This window comes from Staurois parvus, unplaced genomic scaffold (genome assembly GCF_062004578.1).
Source record: "Staurois parvus isolate SC_StPar_1 unplaced genomic scaffold, SC_StPar_1.0 ptg000011l, whole genome shotgun sequence".
NCBI lineage: Eukaryota > Metazoa > Chordata > Amphibia > Anura > Ranidae > Staurois > Staurois parvus.
The window spans coordinates 15,634,717-15,651,624 of NW_028317807.1; the positions used below are offsets into that span (position 1 = coordinate 15,634,717).

At 38.0% G+C, this 16,908-nt stretch overlaps 1 protein-coding gene across 4 annotated transcripts in view; it reads left to right on the forward strand.

The window, feature by feature from the left end:
- The window catches only part of ADAM23 (ADAM metallopeptidase domain 23), a 243,664-nt gene that overhangs the window by 171,901 nt on the left and 54,855 nt on the right, over nt 1-16,908 (forward strand). For all 4 annotated transcript variants that reach the window (XM_089671082.1, XM_089671098.1, XM_089671077.1 and 1 more), the window contains exons 13-19: nt 1,091-1,187; nt 1,904-1,955; nt 3,056-3,155; nt 9,106-9,177; nt 12,832-12,936; nt 14,620-14,700; nt 16,454-16,504. In XM_089671082.1, the coding sequence (XP_089527208.1) occupies nt 1,091-1,187; nt 1,904-1,955; nt 3,056-3,155; nt 9,106-9,177; nt 12,832-12,936; nt 14,620-14,700; nt 16,454-16,504 (558 nt within the window). The remainder of the gene's footprint in view (nt 1-1,090; nt 1,188-1,903; nt 1,956-3,055; nt 3,156-9,105; nt 9,178-12,831; nt 12,937-14,619; nt 14,701-16,453; nt 16,505-16,908) is intronic.

The window sequence follows — 16,908 nt, forward strand, 5'->3', positions numbered from 1 at the left end:
AAGGCAAAAATGACAAAGTGTGCTCCCCCAACACAGTACCTATGGTGAGAGCCTTTCCTGCTCCTACATTGACCTGTCCCTGGTTGATAGAAAAAGCAACTGGGCCAATACTATCCTAAATATACCGCTCCAGACCTAATACCCTCAAACCCTATAACCCACCTTATCTTATCTTGCCTTCTGTATCTAAACCCCTTAACTTTCACAATACATCTTCTATATCTAAACACCCCAACTCCTATATCCCTTTTTTACAATATGTCCTCACTTCTTCAGTAGATGTGATTTTGCTGAACACATGCTCAAGTTGATAATATTGAGAGAGCTTATGAATATGAAAAATGATCTTGGAGTGGCTGCTATGGGCCATAATATTTTGCAAAACATCATTGCTGTATACATCTGAGCCAAAAAATGGTCACCAGGGTGTGGCTATATCAGAATAGCTGGCCAGAATGGTAGCATTTAATTGAAGAAATTAAGATATGTAGAAAGCATAGGTCCTGGTTATCTATTCCATGTGTGCAACAAAATCATTATTATTGTTATTATTAGGATAGGTCACAGTAGTAATAGGAGTAGTCGTAGTCCTGATAGTAGTAGTGTTAATAATAACAATGGGAGTGACATTTGTATGCTTGTTAAAAAAATATTAGCGGCTGGCTATTGCCTTGTTATAGAGATTGTATTTGCAGTAGTCTCTATACTTCCTATATTTACCTGAAACTTCAATGACAAGATTTCCTCGCCACAGTTCTTCTCCCCACCTTTTTCCAGACAGCCATAAAATACCATCTGGCACCTGGACTCTCTAGTTATCAATCTACAGTATATTAGTGATAAACTGTTCAATTTTACTAGAGCATTTTACCATCATTTGCCTTTATAAAGGCTGCGTAGTAGGGCAGAACTTGGAATTATGGTGGAAATATCTTAACATTAAACTCCATGACAATTATAAAAAGCCAGCATGGGAAGCAGCTTGCCAAGAATATCAGAAAGCTGAAATAATTATGTTTGGCTAGAACTGAATTTAAAATTGTATTGTAGCAAAATAATTTGTTCTACCTTATGTGTTTTTTTCCCGCAGTATGGTTTCCTGATGGCCATGGCACAGCAGCTGGCACAAAGTTTAGCGCAAAATCTTGGTATTCAGTGGGAACCAGCTTCTCGAAAGCTGAAACCAAGTAAGTATGAGATTGCAATGCAGAGGCATAAGTATGAATCATGGTGTCCCATAGAGCCAAAGTTTTGATGTTGATTCATTGAGAAAATGCAAAGCATTCTGTGAATAGTGCTGTGACTGATTAAAAAAACCTGGAAATATGAAAAAGAACAAAAAAATTAGAGCTGTTGTTCACAGCAACCAACCAGAATTCAATTTTTCATTTGTTAATAAGCCTTGTGATATACTACACTGGTCTGTAATATGTTAATTGTGTTTAAGTTACTGTGGATTAACATATTGGATTAACAAGCAGATTTATTCTCCAAATATGGAAAGGTTTCTTCACAGTAAGAACTGTGAAAATATGCAATAGACTCCTTCAAGAGTTGGTTCTGGCCAGCTAAGTAGATTGCTTTAAAAAAGTCCTGGGTTCTTTCCTAGATACACATAATATAACTGGATACTAACATTTATAGGTAAAGTTGATCCAGGGAATATCCGATTGCCTCTCGGGGGATCAGGAAGGATTTTTTTCCCCTGCAGGAGCAAATTAGCTCATGCTTTGCTGGGGTTTTTGGCTTCCTCTGGATCAACTGTGGGTATAGGATTATAACATTTTTTTTGTATGGTTGAACTAGATGGACTTTTGTCTTTTTTCAGCCAGACTAACTATGTAACTATGTAAATATATTTTTTAAAAATGTGAAATCCTGATGGTTTTCATTGTCCTTCTAGAAGAATGTGACTGTGCAGAAAACTTTGGCGGATGCATTATGGAAGAAACAGGGTGGGTATACCATTAGGCTTTCCTAGGATTTGCGCTAAGGGCCAGTTCACACCAGAACTCAGCTTGGGAAAGGCGCTTTCCGTGCAAGTTTCCTGCACCGCAGTCAAAACACCCTGCCTTTGCAATCTGCTGTGGGTGCCAATACATTGTTAACAGCACCCCAGACAGAGATCGCAAACGCAGTACTTTTGCCTGCACCAGATCACATGGCACTGCAGTACCATGTAATTTTTGTGCAGTGCGTTTTTGAAAAGTAGTGCATGGACTACTTTTTGTGTGATCCGATGTGATTTGCAGCTTATTCAAATGAATAGGCTGCAAAATTGCACCATGTTGAAACGCACAGGAAATGCACAGAAATTTGGACTGCATTCCTGTGCTATTCAGGTGTGAACCAGCTGATAAAGTTTCATTTATTGTGCATTGTAATGCATGTAGCTTAAAATGTACATTGAGTGAATGCCTTTTAACACATAAGAGGTTTTTTTTTAATTTGAAAGTATAATTACTTCCTGACATTTCTCTTACTTGTTGTGAAGAAATCTGAACCTCAAAGGGAGTGCAAAGTTTCTAACAAGTTGGACAATTCATAGACTTAAGTTGTGGAAAGGGCAGTGACACATAGTGATTGTGCAGCACTGAAATGCAGAAAGCAGAACCTGCATATGTACTGAACAAATATGGCAGTCCCCATGTATCTATATAATTACAAGTCATCCATAGAAATAAGGTTTTTCATCTATAACCAGGTATAGATATGATTATATGTATCACGGTGATTTCTTGTATATGTGTATCTAAAAAAAATGAAACTGCTATACATTTCCATTAATGAAATCTTCAGATTTTCCACTTGTGGCAAGACAGCAGAGCATACCCTCCGGAAACTCTCAGACATGTACTGCATGATTTTTATAGGAATAAAAGGTGATTTATCCAATAGTTACTGTTCTGCAGTTTCTTTTATGGAACAGGTTTACAAAAAAAATGTATTTCATATCTCTCACATTTGAGTTATATCTCTGTGAACTGGATCTATTTTTTAATTTTCATAATTGTGACTATTTTGTGCTGATATACTTTACTGTTCATGTTTTCAGAGTGTACCATTCACGGAGATTTTCTAAATGCAGTATTGCTGAGTTCAAGGAATTTCTTTCACGAGGAGGGGGTTCATGTCTATTTAATAGGCCAACAAAGGTACAGTTCCGCATTGAACTAAAAAAAAAAACATTACCAGTCACATAGAAAGTTTTTTTTTACTTTTTCAAGTCTCAGATTTCAAGGCTATTGAAATAAAATATGTTTAGGAGATATGACAAACATGATGACAAATACAACCTTGTTTTCAAACAAATAATTTATTACAGGATACTTCTGTTGATTGTCGTTCATCACGAGACACATGCAGTTAGTTTAATTGTAAATCGAAGTGCTGATGAAATTTGTGTTATTCCGAATCACAATAGTAACAAATTTCAACTAACTCAATAAATTATAATGAAAACAAAGGAATCAGTCGTTATCATTTCATTTGGAAGACATGATGCAATAGTTTGGGCCTTTTGTTAATGATCCGTAAATAACATAATGGCATAAAAAAATTATCCAAATTGATTTGAATCCATTCATTTTTATTCTATTGAGTGTAGTAGGAATATTCTAATAAGCTTCTTTTTGACCATTCATTTAATTTGTATGTGCGCCGCCCAACAAACAAAGTCAGTTTGGAATGGGGAAACAAATTCAACTTAAAAGCATAATAAATGAATACATATTAATTACATTAAAATGAACATAGCCAATCTGCCGAAATAACAAAAGAATAACAGAACTTTGGAACAACAAATATATACTCACCTGAAATAACAAAACATTTCAAAATTGAATCATTCTAACAACGATTATGACAAAACAAAATGATTTACATAACAAATGAAAACAAAACAAATATTTCCACTGTGCACATCTCTATTCATTGCATTCTATACTGATGTGCACTGCTCAAAAAAAAAAAAGGAAAACTTTTTAATCAGAGTATAGCATCAAGTCAAATAAACTTCTGGGATATTGATCTGGTCAGTTAAGTAGCAGAGCGGCGGTTGTTAATCAGTTTCAGCTGCTTTGGTGTTATTGAAATTAACAACAGGTGCACTAGATGGGCAACAGTGAGATGACCCCCAAAACAGGAATGGTTTTACAGGTGGTGGCCACGGACATTTTTTTCCTACTCATCTTTTCTGACTGTTTTTCACTAGTTTTGCATTTGGCTAGGTTCAGTGTCACTATTAGTAGCACAGGGCGATACCTGGACCCTACAGAGGTTGCACAGGCAGTCCAACTCCTCCAGGGTGGCACATCAATACTTACCATTGCCAGAAGGTTTGCTGTGTCTCCCAGCACTACTCTCTCTACTCTAAAGAGCATGGAGGAGATTCCAGGAGACAGGCAGTTACTCTAGGAGAGCTGGACAGGGCTGTATACCTGGTATCTGTTTCTTTGTGTAATGCAGAACAGGATGAGCACTGCCAGAGCCCTACAAAATGACCTCCAGCAGGCCACTGGTGTGAATATCTCTGACCAAACAATCAGAAACAGACTTCATGAGGGTGGCCTGAGGGCCCAACGTCCTCTAGTGGGCCCTGTGCTCACTGCCTGGCACCATAGAGCTTGATTGGCATTTTCCACTGAACACCAGAATTGGCAGGTCCTCCACTGGCGCCCTGTGCTTTTACACAGATGAGAGCAGGTTCACCCTGAGCACATGTGACAGACGCGAAAGGGTCTGGAGAAGCCGTGGAGAACATTATGCTGCCTGTAACATCTTTCAGCATGACCGTTTTGGTGGTAGGTCAGTGATGGTCTGGGGAGGCATTTCCATGGCGGGACACGCAGACCTCTACAGGCTAGACAATGGCACCCTGATTGTCATTAGGTATCGGGATGAAATCCTTGGACCCATTGTCAGACCCTATACTGGTGCAGTGGGTCCTGGGTTCCTCCTGGTGCATGAAAATGCCTGCCCGGCCTCATGTGGCGAGAGTATGCAGGCAGTTCCTGGAGGATGAAGGAATTGATACCATTGAATGGCCTGACCGAAATCCAATAGAACATCTCTGGGATATCATATTTCAGTCCTTCCAACGCCAGCAGGTTGCACCTCAGACTGCCCAGGAGCTCAGTGATGCCCTGGTCCAGAACTAGAAGGAAATACCCCAGGATACCATTTGTCGTCTCATTGGGAGCATGTCTCAACATTGTCATGCATGCATACAAGCACATAGGGGCCATACAAGTTACTGAGTACCATTTTGAGTTGCTCCAATTAAACTTTGGGAAATTGGACTACATCAGCAAATGCTGCATAATTTTCTCACTTTGATCTTTGGGATGTCTTTGAATTCAGTCCTCTGTAGGTTGATAATTTTCATTTCCATCAAACGATGCAGCATCCTTACATTCCTAACACATTACCCAGTCCATATCAGTATAGATATCCAGTATGAGATTTTTCCCCATTGAGATCTGATGTGTTTTCAAAGTGTTCTTTTAATTTGTTTGAGCAGTGTATTTATCTCACTTATGACTTGACTTGCCCTGCCCCTGCTGTTGAACACTCTGTTTTTTTCCACTGCCTATTTCTCAATAAAATCAATTCTTGAAATATAATCTTATCGGGCTTACTTAGATGAAGATAGTGAAAGAAATTATTATAGTTGTAGTACGATAGCATGCATCTTTTCACCCAATGTTTATTACTATGCATGTACAGCCCAACATTCTGGACCCCTGGTGCCAAATCTGTGACTTAAGGGCCACGTGCAGCCCTTTGGTGCTTGTTGTGTGGCTTGTGGTCCCATCAGTGTGTAGTGGGTGTGGGAGCATTGATTTGTAAAGGGATAATTGAAGTGATCTTTCTGTCTTTCCTCATGTAACACATCTCTAGTCTTGTACTGTCTTCTACAGAATGTCTGTATTCTACAACCAAACTTGTCTCTGACCTTTATTTTATATGGTACAGGTGAAACTCAAAAAATTAGAATATCGTGCAAAAGTTAATTTACTTCAGTAATGCAACTTAAAAGGTAAAACTAATATATGAGATAGACTCATTACATGCAAAGCAAGATAGTTCAAACCATGATTTGTCATAATTGTGATGATTATGGCTTACAGCTCATGAAAACCCCAAATCCACAATCTCAGAAAATTAGAATACTGTGAAAAGGTGCAATATTCTAGGCTCAAAGTGTCCCACTCTAATCAGCTAATTAAGCCATAAGACCTGCAAAGGGTTCCTGAGCCTTTAAATGGTCTCAGTCTGGTTCAGTAGGAATCACAATCATGGGAAAGACTGCTGACCTGACAGTTGTGCAGAAAACCATCATTAACACCATCCATAAGGAGGGAAAAGGTAATTGCAAAAGAAGTTGGATGTTCCCAAAGTGCTGTATCAAAGCACATTAACAGAAAGTTATCTGGAAGGGAAACGTGTGGAAGAAAAAGGTTCACAAGAAGCAGGGATGACCGCAGCCTGGAGAGGATTGTCAGGAAAAGGCCATTCCAAAGTGTTGGGGACTTTCACAAGGAGTGGACTGAGGCTGGAGTCAGTGCATCAAGAGCCACCACACACAGATGGATCCTGGATATGGGCTTCAAATGTCGTATTCCTCTTGTCAAGCCACTCCTGAACAACAAACAATGTCAGAAGCGTCTTACCTGGGCTAAAGAAAAACAGACCTGGTCTGTTGCTCAGTGGTCCAAAGTCCTCTTTTCTGATGAGAGCAACTTTTGCATCTCATTTGGAAACCAAGGACCCAAAGTATGGAGGAAGAATGGAGAGGCACACACTGCAAGATGCTTGAAGTCCAGTGTGAAGTTTCCACAGTCTGTGTTGATTTGGGGAGCCATGTCATCTGCTGGTGTTGGTCCACTGTGCTTCATTAAACCCAGGGTCAATGCAGCTGTCTACCAGGAGATTTTAGAGTACTTCATGCTTCCTTCCGCCGACAAGCTTTATGGGGATGCTAACTTCATTTTCCAGCAGGACTTGTCACCTGCCCACACTGCCAAAAGCACCAAAACCTGGTTCAATGACCATGGGATTACTGTGCTTGATTGGCCAGCAAACTCGCCTGACCTGAACCCCATAGAGAATCTATGGGGCATTGCCAAGAGAAAGATGAGAGACATGAGACCGAACAATGCAGAAGAGCTGCAGGCCGCTACTGAAGCATCCTGGTCTTCCATAACACCTCAGCAGTGCCACAGGCTGATAGCTTCCATGCCACACCGCATTGAGGCAGTAATTGATGCAAAAGGGGCCCAAACCAAGTACTGAGTACATATGCATGCTTATACTTTTCAGAGGTCCAACATTGTTCTATGTACAATCCTTGTTTTATTGATTGCATGTAATATTCTAATTTTCTGAGATTGTGAATTTGGAGGTTTTCATGAGCTGTAAGCCATAATCATCACAATTATGACAAATCACAGCTTGAACTATCTTGCTTTGCATGTAATGAGTCTATCTCATATATTAGTTTCACCTTTTAAGTTACATTACTGAAATAAATGAACTTTTGCACGATATTCTAATTTTTCGAGTTTTACCTGTATGTATGCAGTCTCTGACAGTACTCTTGAACGTAAAACATAGTGATTATTATTATTATTAATATTATTATTTGTGGTGTCGGGAATCTGTATCTCGCAAGTTGACAACTGATCAGGAAAAATCCTTTAGCCTGATAGAGAGCTCAAATATTTCTAACAAATCACTTCATGGTGATAGACATTCACAGTTTCTGCCTGTTTACTTCTAATTTAAAGTGTTCTATTCTTAACCCATATATATATGTGAAGCCTTTGAAGTCATCTACTTATACAGGTCCATTGTACAATGCCAAGAGAGCAGCCCAACATTACTTCTTAGACTGGAGTAAGACCAGTGCTTCTCAAAGAGAGCCATTATATTCTGCGAGTGTGCTGCAATTCCATGTGTGTGAGATGCAATAACTTTTACGACCTAACACTGGACTTTTTTGTATAAATAAAAATGCATGAAATAAATCGATAAAAGACAGATTTTTTTTAACTAAAATTATTATATTTTTCCCAGCATGCTATATAAAAAAATAACAATACTTTTTATAATTTAGGTACAAAATAAAAATCTGTACATTTTTGTAAATGCTTCTATTGCAATGTAAACAGATCTGCATACTTACTGCTGAAGCTGATATATGACTTATGGATTCACTTTATTATTTGGTATTATTTTTTTCTCATGTTGTACATACAGCATCTATTAGAATTACAGATGAGTAAGGCTTTAGATTTACCAAAACCACATAATATGAGGTCAAACCTAAACACTTTCAATTTGTATGTAGTCAGGCAGGCCCTTGTACTACATAGTTGAAGGTAAATCTAAAGGAAATTAAACAAGAAAATTGTATAATGTATGACCAGCTTAAAGTTGCACATAAATATTGTAATACAGCTTCCTGATTGGGCTGTTTTTTTGCTGGATGACATAATGACACTGGAGCACCTCCAGATGGCACCAGTTGAGGCTCCTTGGTAGAAATGCTGATTGGGTAGTTTGGAAAGCCTTATCTATCAGTTATTGGTATTTCACTGATACGCTAGCAGTGTCTTCAGAATGCCTTTTCCTCCCTGCTTTGTAGGCCACCAGGCTTAGATGAAAATGGCTGCCTTTAAAAAAAAAATTGGACAGGTAAACACGGACAACTAGAAGTGCTTCAATAAAGGCTTTATTTATTTTGTGACAAGGTCTCCTAAATCAATAGTCTTTTTGCAGACTAAGGCTGACCATTCACTCTACAATCTCTGATTGTACAATTTCCTTTAGATCTACTATCAACTGTGTGGCGCAAGTGTGCCTGCTGTGGTATATGCATTGTTTAGGTTGATCCTCGTATGACATCATTTTGGTAAATCTAAAGGAGATTGCAAAGTGGTTGTATAAGCAGGTTGTAATGTATATGGCCAGCGTTAGTAATGGTGGTATTTTCATTAGCTGCAACCAGTGTAAAATAAACCAATTGAACCCATGTGTAAGATTTTGCTTTGTTAACATTGCAAGGAGTGAATTTAGTTTTTCTCTTTACTACTTTGGCAGCTGTTTGAAGTGACAGAGTGCGGCAATGGTTATGTGGAACCAGGAGAAGAGTGTGACTGTGGTTCACGAACAGTAAGTCTCCAGCAGTAAGGACAATTTGCAGTGCTAGCAATTCAGTAATGAAAACAAAAAAAGATGGTATCTAGTCTGATTTAAAAAAAGTAGTTGTAAACCCTTACATTTACCCATTGAAGTGATTAGCCTCAAGTGGTATGCAGAGATGAAACAAATCCTCCTACATAAGTTGTACCTCTTTACCTGCAGCCCTGTCGTCCTTGTAAAACACACGGATTGAAGTCTTTTTCTCAGCTCCAGCAGGCAGGGGTCGGGGATCTGACATCACACTTTGTACAGTGTAGAGCAGGGAGCTGAGTGTAATCTTAGACTTGAGATCAGGGAAAGGACACACCTCCCTTTACACAGTCCCATAGAGAAACATGCACATCTGAGTTTTTCAGTCACTTTTTGTGTACACCCTCTATGGGCCAGAGCAATTTTTACACTTCTGCTCTGGGCCTTTCTTTTATTAATATTGGCCTGCAAAAATAATTTTTCTCTATGTGATCCACAGACAAAAAAAATCGCACACACACATACTTCTTTTTAATGTAATCAGTGTTAAAAATTGTTACCATAAATAAAAAGTATAAATTGTACATTGTATTCTATCATTTGTCCTGTTTAAAATTTAAAAATAAATTTTAGTTCAAAGCAGTGCAAAGCTATTTACAAATACACTAAGAACGTTTTTAAATTTTTCACTTTTTTTAATGGGACATTAAAAAAAAATTAATAAACAAAATAAAAAGTATAAGTAGTAATGGTTAGAAAAATAGAAATAAAAAAAATCAGTAAAAAAATAAAAATAATACATTAATTAAGAAATAAATAATATTAATAATAATAGTTAAGGTGAGAAAGGGAAGAATAAGTTAATTAGGGCTAATTAGAGTAAACTAAAAGTTAAAGTGGAACTTCACCTAAAAAAGGGAAGTTGTGCTTATCCACCTCCCGCTCTTCTCTCCTTTTTGGAAACTTTTTTTGGGGGGGCAGATACGTCACGTGTCTCAAGAGGCTGCAGGACCATTTACAGAGAGCAGCATGATTTCTGCATGTACAGTGGGGAGCCAGCTGTGAAGTAAAAGGGAATTACATCCGGCTTCCCATAGTCAGCAAGGTGGTACTCGGGACACAAGGACTGGTGAAGAACAGACTTGGGTGAGGACAGCCCTGGGTCCCAAGACAGTGTCTTTTTAAAAAACGTCAGCAGCCACAGTATTTGTAGCTGCTGACTTTTACATTTTTTCAACCTGACGGAAGAGCCTATTTATTAAGGTGTAGAAGAGGAACTCGTTTTATTTTAGAAAATATATTTTTGGAACAGGAAATCAAGAAGAGAATTGTTATCAAAATGTCAGCAAAAAAAGCCATCTTCTGTCAATCACAAGGGAGGCAGACCTTATGGGGAACTCTGAGAGAATATCTGTCCATCAAGTCTGCTTGTGATTTATTCCATAGCTGCTTCTCAGTGGCTTTGGTATACGCTAACAGCCATTTACTTAAAAAGAAAGAATATGAGTATTAAAAAGTGCTGATTAAATACCCTCTCAAGTTAAAAGGAGCTCTGGGAATAAAATGATCATGGATACCTGGTTAGCAAGGTAATTCTGAGCAAATCCTTGCATCCTTATCGATCCCGGACGTTTTGGGGACTATGGTCTCTCTAAAAATGGCCGCTGGTCTCCATAAAAATGGCCACGGGTCTCCGGGAAAATGGCCACCAGCATATCTCTCTATAGGAGTTCCAGAAAGACAATAGTAATAGGGAGGACTCTTGAAAAATGGCCGCTGGTCTTCGGGAAAATGGCCGATGGCAGGGATTTTTCCATTAGATTAATATGAGGACAGTATAAATAGCACGGTTTGTCACCACGGCCGTTGTTCCTGATGAAGTAATGTGATTAGTGACGCAACTAGTTGGACGAGAGACGGAGACATGGTGACATCACTTCCGGAGGAAGGGCCATCTTGATACACCCATAGGAGTACACCCAGGAGTTCCTATGAGGATCTCTGAGCATTTATAGTATTCTTTTATATCAATAAATGAAACAATATCACATGATGGAAGGATTCTTCTTCTTGTTTTATAAACATCGTTGAGGAAGCTGAGGTACAAATAGATCATATGAAAACCATCCGGATATCAGGAGAGGTGATACCTTTAAGTTCTGAAGGGGGATACCACCACTGTTTGTAATACCGAATCTGACATGGAGGATTGAGCGGTTGGCTGTGCTTAATAGCAAAAAAGCAGTTTGACCCTGCGTGGTCGCTGCATGAAGGTGAGGAGGCAATCTTACTGGTGAAGGATTACACTTTGTGTTCACCTGCCAGATTTATATTGTTCGCTGGAGGTTTCTATATATCCAGCCATATTGAAGATTACACACATGGATGATTTGTTTATTGTTTATTAATAATTGGTGGCACATGTTTTTGTGGACTTTGTTATAAATGTAAGTTATGTGTTTATCATAGAGTGTCACTGGATTTTCATTTGTGGATTCACTCAATATTTTTTTTTTCCTGCTATTTATATAACAGTATAGTCCCAAGTTTAGGGACGAGAGCACGGCAATTTTTACTTTGGTACATGTGGGCACTTGTTGAGTGGTGGTTGCACATTTATGTTGAAGGATTTGTTATAGTCCTTGTAGATTGTCCTATAGTCAGGGTCCATTTATCCTGACTGTCCTATTGTGTGTTTTATAGGCACAATAGTGCTATTAGTCTATTTCCACTGCACCTTTGGGCATTTATTTATGCCAAGTGTTTTATCACATGTGGTTTAATACATGTTTGTGATTTCACCCTGTTTAGGGACACAAGTGGGTTTATATATTGTGTTTTTATGCGTTTTACACATTTTAATTTTATTTCATATGGCTTATCAAACATCACTGCATAAGATTGTATAATAATATGAAGAATTGAGTTTGGGATAATTACACATGGGAGGATTCACTAGGGATGTAATTGAAACCTCATTTTTAATTTATTTATATAAGTATAAGTGTGGGAGCGCAGCACCAATTTTGTTATAACAGCCATTCGCTGTCAATCATAGGGCAGGCTGACCTGGGTCTGGGCGAATACTATAGTTGCTTTTCAGTCCAATAGCAGTCAACTGACATCCACTGACAATCACAAGGCACGTGGACTTGATGGGGAACTAGCCCCTCAACATCCCAAAGAGGCTCTGTCCAAATTCAGACCTGAATCATTGGTTGCAAGAAAGCTAATGACCAGCATCCTAGCAATCAATAAAGAAAGTATGCAAACCACATAATATAGTTCTAACACAAAAGCACCCCCTCCTTATTACTCTGGCCTGTATGTGTACCAACTTTGAGTTGGTCTTAATTACCTCCAGTCTTGTTACCTATGAACTGCAAGTAATTCTTTTTTGAATTTGGTGCAGTAATGCAAAGAGGAACTACATGAATCTCTTACAAGTTGGAACAGTTACTGAAAAAGTCCCAAGGCTTTCATGAATTTGGAGTAGGATATTTTAAAGGGACTAGTGTTTCACCTGCTTTATTACATACTGTAAATGCCTTATTTCACTTTGTTGTTAAAATGTCAATGCCTACTGCTTGTGAAGGTGGATGGGAAGCTGCTTAACACCTACATATAACAATATTCTACCTATCTTTTTCATAGACAAAACATTTTACCCAGGATTGTATTGGAGACTGCTGCAAGAAATGTTCTTTGTCTAATGGAGCCCAGTGCAGTGATGGACCATGCTGCAACACATCTTGTCTGGTAAGTATTAACTAATGTTATTGTCTTTTGTTTTTATAATGGCTCTGATTCTGATTCTGTAATTCTTTTAGAAAAAATAGTGCTTGAATGTACTTTTGGAGGCAGCATTCTGTTTGCTTTACAGTTACAGATAGATTTTACATGTATAGACTGCCAGGGAGGGGAGATGGCTTCATGTGTTCTGAACTATAGTGAATCTTCTGACTCCTCTCAACTTAACTGTATCCCATTCTCCCTCTTGCTGAATTAACCACAGAGGTGGCCAGTACAGGCAAAAAAATTGTAGAAAAGTCATTTGCAATGTTACTTCCAATTCTGCTGTTCTGGTAGGTGACACATAAGCTTCATTAGGGTTATACAGTCCTGTCTGTTCGGTGTCTTCTGTAACAGATGTGTCATATATCATACTGTACATGTAGCAAGATCAAAAATCACCAATAACATTTGCAATTAATGTGCCTAACATCAAACAGGTCTTAGCCACAGGCATAATGCTTAGACTAATGATACATTTAGAGGCCTTTGATTATGTGTCAATGTAAGGACATTTTCGGCTTGTACTCATCACTATACATGATGATGATAGATTTATATTACCATAATATTCACACCCTTTTGGTCAGGTACTTTTTGTCATCACATAAATTTTTAAATCTCTCTGTTCCACCTATCACTGAAACGTCCTGATCAAAGGGAAGCATACAGGAACCGATCTGTGTGGTCTCTGCTGCTTTAAAAGCCAATGACTGACCAGATGTATAAGAATAAGATCAGGGCTATAATTATGCTATGGTTAGAACTAGGTTTAAGTCAAGGTTTACTGACTATATCTTGGGGGGTCAAAAAGGCTTCATGTTTTTAGTTTTTGTTAATTTTTCTCATAATAATGTTCAAATTTAAATGAATTAAATGCCTATGTGTGATGAATAAATGATCAGGGCTATAATTAGGCTAGGGTTAAGGCTAAACTCTTGTCTGTATAAAGTTTAAAAACATTGTTTTCAGGAGCATTAGAAAAAAATATTTTAGCTTGTGAAATTTACCACCAAAATATTTTCAAGATGACTGGCATGGAAATCAAAAATCTTGAATTTGACAGAAACCCCAAAGAAACCCAAAATATGCCAAAAAGAGTGCACTATTCATAAGGCTTGAGGACACCATGAAAATTCATAGGGAATAATAGGGAAATTGTGGGCTAAATTGCTGAGTCTGGTGACCTATAACTGGAAGCAGCAGATCAAAGATGGCAGCACAGTGGCTTAAAGGTTAGCACTTCCACCTAGCAGCTCTAGGATCATCATCAGTTCAAATCCCAACCATGGCACTACCTGCATAGAGCTTGCATGTTCTCCATGTGCCTGCGTGGGTTTCCTCTTACAATTCAAAGACATGCTGGTAGGTTAATTGACTCCTGTTTAACCCGGCCCTAGTCTGTGTATGTATGATTGTGAGTTAAGGACCTTAGATTGTAAGCTCCCTGAGGGCAGGGACTGATGTGAATGTACAACAAACATGTAATGTAGCGCTATAGAAGTACCTTCTAATAAATAAGTATCTTGTTATTTGGTGCACTAATGTAGGAATTTCTGAAACTAGTTTACGATGAGTTTTGGAATATGACTTTAAGACTGAAGTCTACTAAGCAGGAAATACTGTCTATATTATCTGTTACCTTTGCAGTTTTTACCTCGTGAGTATGAGTGTCGCAATGCAGTGAACGATTGTGACATCACAGAGCAATGCACAGGAGACTCCGGCCAGGTACTGTAATTTTAACTTCCCATATTGTATTTTTGCTTTGCCTTTCTATGCTTTTATAACAACATTTTTATTAGTATAGAAAGCATACTTTCTGTAACCCTTAGTTTACATAATACCTGGTGATATGTACAGCTTTGCCACCCACTATGAATTCTTACCCTAACACACCGTTCAACTGTTTCAGTGATCATACAAGCCTCCCAACATAAGCTGGCCATATGCTAGTAGATTTTCACACCAATGTTCATATAAGTATCTGTTCAAACACTAGTATAAAAACTCTTAGTACATTCAATGATATGACAAATGTAATCTGAAAGTATCTCTAAATTTTGTTTGCTTTTATGCACTACTGTTTTTGACCATCCTTGGGGAAGATGCCCACCCACAGCATTGATGGATTACTATGCTGCTCTTATTGTTATTGATGCAATGTCAGAAGCTATGATTCTGGTGCCTTATTTCTTTGTAGCTTTTATAAATTTTCAAAATAAACAATTTATGGTACAAAAAAAGTTGTTTGCTTTTAACATTCAATTTTGGGATAATTGTTATTTCCTGAATTAAGCCCCCCCACGACTATATGTTTGTTATGTGCTATCATTCACAAGCATTGCTAATAGTAATTTTAATGAAAACAATATTTGTTTAACATTTCTAGTTGTTTCTTTGGAACAGATTTTTGGATAGAATTATATGGGCAGCTTCTCTTTCTTAGAATAGATAGCTTATTTGAGGGACTTGTTTGAGGAAACTCACTTGAGGAACAGCGGGGTAGATTTACTAAAACTGGCACACTTAGAATCTGGTGCAGCTGTGCATGGTAGTCAATCAACTTCTAACTTCAGATTGATCAGTTAAACGTTGGCAATAAAACCTGGAAGCTAATTGATTTCTATGCAGAGCTGCATCAGAATTTGCACTCTACAATTTTAGTAAATAACCCATAGTATGTTTTAAAGTGCAATAACATGCAATGTAGAACCAATGCCTTGAGATCTTGAATCTTTTGTTGGAACAGTGTTCAAATTTAGGTTACAACTGATGATGAGATCTGCCAGCACATTACAGAGAGGTTTAATTATGTTAAACATTACTACACAACTCTTTCCTAAATTCTACAAATTAGGGGAAAGCTAGGTTGGATTTTTAAAATGTAAAAAACATTGACAAAAGTAAGCAGCATTTTTTAAGTTATGCTTTGACAGCAGTATCATATAGCTTTAAAGTATGTGTTATCCCAATTTGGCTGCAAAAGTGGAAACACACTTCAAACAAACATGTACTTTATCCATACAGGGAAAGCAACAGGTTTGCATTGATCCCTCTCCCCCAGAAAGAGACATACCTACTGTTTCCTTTACCACTGTATCAATGTATTCAGCCACAGACAGCAAAGGAAGTACCAGTACTCTGGATATGCAGGATAATGTGATTCACTTCACTTCCTCTAATGAACAGTACTGGTGCTTGGTGACTGACCAACTGACCCAGCACATGGTGTTCCCAGCCCTGTAAATGCTGTGACTTAGAGCTGACACAAAGCTTCCTTTCCTTGTTACTAGTGGCTAACGTAGGTAATTTTTCTCAATCATTGGCTTCAACCAATTTTTACCTTAACATTTTTTTCACCATGGTTGTTGTTCACCAATGGTGATACAGGTCACTTAAGCGTATATGTAATGCTTTATAATACTATATATACTGTGTATATATATATTTTGTGAGCTTGTCTGTTTTTTTTATTTTTTAGTGTCCACCCAATCTTCGTAAACAAGATGGATATGCCTGTGATTCAAACCAGGTAACACTTTGTTTGTTGTGTGAAAATATAGACATGCAACCTTCTGCAGTTGATCTACTGAGAATGTTTCTTAAGATGACAGTATTCTACCCAACAATAAGTGGTGGGGATGATTTACTAAAACTGAAGAGTGCAAAATCAGGTGCTGCTCTGCATAGAAACCAATGATCTTCCATTTCTTTTGTCAAAGCTTAACTGAACAAGTTGAACTTAGAAGCTGATTGGCTACCATGCAGAGCTGCATCAGATTTTTCATGCTTAAGTTTTAGTAAATCAACCCCATTGTTTTTAATTTCATTCACCATTGCTCGGGTTGTCAGTGTGACCAAAATGTAGATATAGTTTTAGAGAGTGTAATATCTGCTCGCACTAGAAAAAAAACACTCTATGGTAGAATTATAATC